This window comes from Oncorhynchus nerka, linkage group LG5 (assembly GCF_034236695.1).
Source record: "Oncorhynchus nerka isolate Pitt River linkage group LG5, Oner_Uvic_2.0, whole genome shotgun sequence".
NCBI classification, from domain to species: Eukaryota; Metazoa; Chordata; class Actinopteri; order Salmoniformes; family Salmonidae; genus Oncorhynchus; species Oncorhynchus nerka.
In genome coordinates, this window is record NC_088400.1 from 57,875,605 (window position 1) to 57,883,390 (window position 7,786).

General features: G+C 44.3%; 1 protein-coding gene across 1 annotated transcript in view; it reads left to right on the forward strand.

The window, feature by feature from the left end:
• LOC115129716 (opsin-3-like) overlaps positions 1-7,786 on the forward strand; it is a 28,794-nt gene that overhangs the window by 15,749 nt on the left and 5,259 nt on the right. Inside the window, exons 2-3 of the mRNA XM_029660377.2 lie at positions 3,720-4,045; positions 7,317-7,550. Coding sequence (XP_029516237.1) covers positions 3,720-4,045; positions 7,317-7,550 — 560 coding nt within the window. The remainder of the gene's footprint in view (positions 1-3,719; positions 4,046-7,316; positions 7,551-7,786) is intronic.

Here is a 7,786-nt window from a genome sequence, read left to right on the forward strand (position 1 = left end):
GATAAGAAACAATACTGTGCAGCCGTATTCATTGAACTGGCCAAGGCTTTCGACTCTGTCAATCACCACATCCTCATCGGCAGACTCGATAGCCTTGGTTTCTCAAATGATTGCCTCGCCTGGTTCACCAACTATTTCTCTGATAGAGTTCCGTGTGTCAAATCGGAGGGCCTGTTGTCCGGGCCTCTGGCAGTCTCTATGGGGGTGCCACAGGGTTCAATTCTTGGACAGACTCTCTTCTCTGTATACATCAATGATGTCGCTCTTGCTGCTGGTGAGTCTCTGATCCACCTCTACGCAGACGACACCATTCTGTATACTTCTGGCCCTTCTTTGGACCCCTCCAGACGAGCTTCAATGCCATACAACTCTCCTTCCGTGGCCTCCAATTGCTCTTAAATGCAAGTAAAACTAAATGCATGCTCTTCAACCGATCGCTGCCTGCACCTGTCCGCCCGTCCAACATCACTACTCTGGACGGTTCTGTCTTAGAATATGTGGACAACTACAAATACCTAGGTGTCTGGTTAGACTGTAAACTCTCCTTCCAGACTCACATCAAACATCTCCAATCCAAAGTTAAATCTAGAATTGGCTTCCTATTTGGCAACAAAGCCTCCTTCACTCATGCTGCCAAACATACCCTTGTAAAACTGACCATCCTACCGATCCTCGACTTCGGTGACGTCATTTACAAAATAGCCTCCAATACCCTACTTAATAAATTGGATGCAGTCTATCACAGTGCCATCCATTTTGTCACCAATGCCCCATATACTACCCGCCACTGCGACCTGTACGCTCTCATTGGCTGGCCCTCGCTTCATACTCGTCGCCAAACCCACTGGCTCCAGGTCATCTACAAGACCCTGCTAGGTAAAGTCCACCCTTGTCTCACCTCGCTGGTCACCATAGCAGCACCCACCTGTAGTACGCGCTCCAGCAGGTATATCTCTCTGGTCACCCCAAAAACCAATTCATACTTTGGCCGCCTCACCTTCCAGTTTACTGCTGCCAATGACTGGAACGAACTGCAAAAATCTCTGAAACTGGAAACACTTATCTCCCTCACTAGCTTTAAGCACCAGCTGTCAGAGCAGCTCACAGATTACTGCACCTGTGCATAGCCCATCTATAATTTAGCCCAAACAACTACCTCTCCCCCTACTGTATTTATTTATTTATTTAGCTCCTTTGCACCCCCATTATTTCTATCTCTACTTTGCACATTCTTCCACTGCAAATCTACCATTCCAGTGTTTATTTTATTTATTTATATTTTTTACTTACTATATTGTATTTACTTTGCCACCATGGCCTTTTTTGCCTTTAGCTCCCTTATCTTACCTCATTTGCACACATTGTATATAGACTCAATTTTCTACTGTATTATTGACTGTATGTTTGTTTTACTCCATGTGTAACTCTGTGTTGTTGTTCGTGTCGAACTGCTTTGCTTTATCTTGGCCAAGTCGCAATTGTAAATGAGAACTTGTTCTCAACTTGCCTACCTGGTTAAATAACGGTGAATTTAAAAAATAAATAAATAACAAGCCCCGTCAGGGGCCTTTACTCTAGATTAAGTCTATACCATTTCAGCTGTTGGGAAATGCTATTTGCATAGTCATGTGATCTGTGAAGCATGTACTTGTACTTTAGCTTCAAAGAAAAATCGCTCGCACTTCACTAAGCTTGTTTCTGTGGTATAATTCAGTCAGTGGAGAGGGATTCCCAAAGCACAGTGCAGATAGGCTACATACAGTGTATTCTGAAATTTTTCCACATTTTGTTACATTACAGCCTTATTTTAAAATTGATTGAATTTCTTTTTTCTCTCATCAATCTACACACAATACCCCATAACGACAAAGCAAAAACAATGTTTTTGTTGCTAATCAATAAAACAAGTATTCAGACCCTTTACTCAGTACTTTGTTGAAGCACCTTTGGCAGCGATCACAGCCTTGAATCTTCTTGTTTATGAAACTACAAGCTTGGCACACTTGTATTTAGGGAGTTTCTCCCATTCTCCTCTGCAGATCCTCTCAAGCTCTGTCAGGTTGGATGGGGAGTGTCGCTACATAGCTATTTTCAGGTCTCTCCAGAGATGTTTCATTGGGTTCGAGGTCCTGAGCGCTCTGGAGCAGGTTTTCGTCGAGGGTCTCTCTGTACTTTGCTCTGTTCATCTTTCCCTCGATCCTGACTAGTCTCCCAGTCCCTGCCGCTGAAAAACATCCCCCACAGCATGATGCTGCCACCACCCTGCTTCAACGTAGGGATGGTGCCAGGTTTCCTCCAGACGTGACGCTTAGCATTCAGGCCAAAGAGTTCAATCTTGGTTTCAACAGACCAGAGAATCTTGTTTCTCATGGACTGAGAGTCCTTTTGGTGCCTTTTGGCAAACTCTAAGCGGGCTGTCATGTGCCTTTTACTGAGGAGTGGCTTCCGTCTGGCCACTCTACCATAAAGCCCTAATTGTTGGAGTGCTGCAGAGATGGTTGTCCTTCTGGAAGATTCTCCCATCTCCACAGAGGAACTCTGTTCATAGATGACCAGCAGGGTCAGATAATAATAATCACAGTGGTTGTAGAGGGTGCAACAGATCAGCACCTCAGGAGTAAATGTCAGTTGGCTTTTCATAGCCGATCATTCAGAGTTAGAGACAGCAGGTGCGGTAGAGAGTCCAAAACAGCAGGTATGGGACAAGGTAGCACGTCCAGTGAACAGGTCAGGGTTCCATTAGCCCAGTTGAAACTGGCGCAGCAGCATGATCAGGTGGACTGGGGAGAGCAAGGAGTTATCAGGCCATGTAGTCCTGAGGCATACGAGAGAGAGAGAGAGAGAGGGGGGGGGGGGGGGGGGTGAGAGAGAGAGGGAGAATACTTAAATTCACACAGGACACCGGATAAGACAGGAGAAATACTCCACATATAACAGCATGACCCTAGCCCCCTGACACAAACTATTGCACCATAAATACTGGAGGTTTTTAAGTGGCTAAATTAAAGTATTATCCGGTAAAACCTGCTATCTAGAACCCAAAATGGTTCTTCGGCTGTCCCCATAGGATAACCCTTTTTGATTCCAGGTAGAACCCTTTTGGGTTCCATGTAAAAACCCTTTCCACAAAGAGTTCTACACAGAACCCAAAATAGTTAAACCTGGAACCAAAAAGGGTTTTTGTTGGAATCCTTTTTTCTAAGAGTGTAGAAATCCAGTATAGAGAACCATATGCATATGATTACTGGACATGTCACTCCTATCTGATAACATAACACAGTGCACAACTTCTCACAGATCCCACTGAACTTAGACTACTGAAGGCAGTTTGCTTTCAAAATGTAACTGAAACCTACAGTATTGTTTTCATAATTGCAGGGGCTGCAATATTCCTCTTCATTGCTGTAATGCACACTCTGATGTGTTCATGGGGCTGCTTAAAATAGACGCATAAAATAGGGAATTTCACATGTTCCCCCTTCAAAAGTGATTGTTTACTTGGGTATTAAGGCTCAGTTTAGAAAAGCCAAACAGAACGCATGAAGTTAGTCTGTTTTCAAGGGTAGCCTGCCAGTGCACCACAATCTGTCTCAGTGACTGTCTCACAATAATCCATGTAATGGGTAATCACGGTATACCACCATCCCTCTTGTTCTCTCTCTCTCTCTCTCTCTCTCTTTCTCTCCCTACCTCCCTCTCTTTCTCTATCCATCTCTCAGGAATTGTGTCGCTAATCTCGCTGGCCTTCCTCTCCTATGACCGCTACAGCACCTTAACCGTGTACAACAAGCGGGCCCCCGACTACCGCAAGCCTCTGCTGGCTGTGGCGGGCTCCTGGCTCTACTCCCTGTTCTGGACAGTGCCCCCCCTGCTGGGCTGGAGTAGTTACGGCCTGGAGGGGGCCGGGACCAGCTGCTCGGTCACCTGGACATCCCAGACTCCCCAATCTCACTCCTACATCATCTGCCTGTTCATCTTCTGTCTGGGGCTGCCTGTGCTGGTCATGGTCTACTGCTACGGGAGGCTGCTCTACGCTGTCAAACAGGTGGGCTGTCCCACCTGTCCACATGGGTTCAAATGAAAAAATGGCTTGAAATCAATCAAAACACACCATGCAATGTTTGCCTACACATATTCTGTTTATTCGCTATTCTTCACGCAACCTTCTTATTCTGAATAACTGTAATCATCTACCTGTGAAGAAGTGGTAGGTGTTTACAGTACCTAAAACCAACATGGGTGGGTGCATTTGCACGTGTGTGTGTTTTCGTCAATAAAACATCAATCGAAGTGAGGCTTGAGCAGAGGAGAGTCAAGTTTACTCATGCAAAGCCCCAGATCAGCATGTTGTGTCAGGGTCTGAACCTGCTGATAAACCACTGATAATCAGAAAGACTTGCAGTGTTAAAACTGTCAGTTATTGGGTAGAATGCTGAAGCACTGCCTAGTGATATCTCGCTCTCCCAGTCAGCGTTATCTGGTGTCTCCACCTTTCCGTGTTTAAGTAATAATTTGTTTGACATACATTAAGATAGTGAACCCAGCTAGCCCCGCAAAGTCAATGTATTACTGATTACTAGCACGGTCACCACTGAATTATAGAGGACTAAGCACCGCGAGTAAGTAGCTTTGCACAAGCGAGCCAAAACAGCTCTCCTTCTTCTGTAGCACGAGGCAGCTTGATGTACATCTCCCTGACAGGATGCTAGTCTATTGCAGCGCCTTGCCTCCAATCGATCTCCTTCATGCTGAGTGCCAAGCAGAGACACACCGGGTCCCATTTTTACTGTCTTTGGAACGACTCAGCCGGGGATCAAACTCTCAACCTCCCAATCTCAGGGCAGACACTAACCACAAGAACACTGAGTTGGTAGCAGCTACCATCCATTGTTAGGCTACCATTCAAGTGTCTAATTGCACATACTACCACAGTGGTAATCCTGCAGTTTAACTGCCAAATCACACTTGCATGTTCACAGTAATGTATTTATAGAACAGCTAATGGGCTATCTGCCCACAATATGAATAACATAATGCTGCATATACAGTGGGGCAAAAAAGTATTTAGTCAGTCACCAATTGTGCAAGTTCTCCCACTTAAAAAGATGAGAGAGGCTTGTCATTTTCATCATAGGTACACTATGACAGACAAAATGAGAAGAAAAAAAATCCAGAAAATCACATTGTAGGATTTTAAATGAATTTATTTGCAAATGATGGTGTAAAATAAGTATTTGGTCAATAACAAAAGTTTATCTCAATACTTTGTTATATACCCTTTGTTGGCAATGACAGAGGTCAAACGTTTTCTGTAAGTCTTCACAAGGTTTTCACACTGTTGCTGGTATTTTGGCCCATTCCTCCATGCAGATCTCCTCTAGAGCAGTGATGTTTTGGGGCTGTTGCTGGGCAACACAGACTTTCAACTCCCTCCAAAGATTTTTTATGGGGTTGAGATCTGGAGACTGGCTAGGCCACTCCAGGACCTTGAAATGCTTCTTACGAAGCCACTCCTTCGTTGCCCGGGCGGTGTGTTTGGGATCATTGTCATGCTGAAAGACCCAGCCACGTTTCATCTTCAATGCCCTTGCTGATGGAAGGAGGTTTTTCACTCAAAATCTCTCGATACATGGCCCCATTCATTCTTTCCTTTACACGGATCAGTCGCCCTGGTCCCTTTGCAGAAAAACAGCCCCAAAGCATGATGTTTCCACCCCCATGCTTCACAGTAGGTATGGTGTTCTTTGGATGCAACTCAGCATTCTTTGTCCTCCAAACACGACGAGTTGAGTTTTTACCAAAAAGTTATATTTTGGTTTCATCTAACCATATGACATTCTCCCAATCTTCTTCTGGATCATCCAAATGCTCTCTAGCAAACTTCAGACGGGCCTGGACACGTCTGGCACTGCAGGATTTGAGTCCCTGGCGGCGTAGTGTGTTACTGATGGTAGGCTTAGTTACTTTGGTCCCAGCTCTCTGCAGGTCATTCACTAGGTCCCCCCGTGTGGTTCTGGGATTTTTGCTCACCGTTCTTGTAATCATTTTGATCCCACAGGGTGAGATCTTGCGTGGAGCCCCAGATCGAGGGAGATTATCAGTGGTCTTGTATGTCTTCCATTTCCTAATAATTGCTCCCACAGTTGATTTCTTCAAACCAAGCTGCTTACCTATTGCAGATGCAGTCTTCCCAGCCTGGTGCAGGTCTACAATTTTGTTTCTGGTGTCCTTTGACAGCTCTTTGGTCTTGGCCATAGTGGAGTTTGGAATGTGACTGTTTGAGGTTGTGGACAGGTGTCTTTTATACTGATAACAAGTTCAAACAGGTGCCATTAATACAGGTAACGAGTGGAGGACAGAGGAGACTCAAAGAAGTTCCAGGTCTGTGAGAGCCAGAAATCTTGCTTGTTTGTAGGTGACCAAATACTTATTTTCCACCATAATTTGCAAATAATTTAATAAAAAATCCTACAATGTGATTTTCTGGATTTTTTTCCTGCATTTTGTCTATCATCGTTGAAGTGTACCTATGATGAAAATTACAGGCCTCTCATCTTTTTAAGTGGGAGAACTTGCACAATTGGTGGCTGACTAAATACTTTTTTGCCCCACTTTATGTATATATTTTACATGACAGTGTTCATTGGACAGATGGAGTATCCTTTAAAAAAAAAAAAAAGAACACTTGGTTCCCTTTCTTACACTGCAATTAAGACTGATATCCTATTAAGAAAGCATCTTGTGACTAGATAATTAGGCAGTTGCTTAGTGTGACTTTTTTTCTCAGCTGGGATGGATTTTATGGCTACAGGTGTTTCAGAATACTCAGATCAGACAGGTCTGGCCTGGTAATGAGACTAAGTGTTTCGACTTGCGTGACTAAAGTGTAGCCCTGTTAGAATAGTTTTTAAAAAGCGCTCCGCCTTCCTGGAAGTTCAAGCAATAACTGATGTGACATGACAGGATAAGTAAAAGGTAGTGAACTGAAAACCCTGCTTCACTCATCCAGTCCTGTCAGGTCACTTAGCCTTTTTTAAAGTCAATTAGGGAAGGAAGTCTTTATTAAAATAATTGAAACAGTGATTATCCTATTACAAGGAAGGATTTTTTTTTTTAAGTGTAGGTGAAGTATGACACCGATCAACCTATGTCGAGGGAAAGGAGGCTTTTATATAAAACATTGATTAGCCTAAGCAGTGAAGGAAGGAAATTACATTTCTCTTAAGTATTATAACAAGACCTTGTATGTCCTTCTACATCCTCCTATGTGATTGGCCTCTCAGGACATACATTTATGCATGATCATTTCCTCTCAGGTGGGGCGGATCCGTAAGTCGGCAGCGCGGCGGAGAGAGTTCCACATCCTGTTCATGGTGATCACCACGGTGGTTTGTTACCTGCTGTGCTGGATGCCCTACGGCGTGATCGCCATGATGGCCACCTTTGGACACCCGGGCCTCATCACCCCCATCTTGACCGTGGTGCCCTCCATCATGGCTAAGAGTAGCACAGTCATCAACCCCCTCATCTATATACTCATGAACAAACAGGTGAGCAGAACCTAAACCAAAAATGTGTCCTCTACTCACCTCCTCTCCTTTGTTACGTTGGTGTGAAAGACGTGACCAGATGAAAGCCATTCCAATGAGGAGCTTCCACCATTATTTCTTCCACTGGTCAAGTATGTTTCAATCAAAGGGAGGAGATGAGCAGATAATACATTTTTAAGCAATTGAGATTACAGCCCTTTCCTCTTGAATTGTGGGATATGTAGTTAAACAGCTAG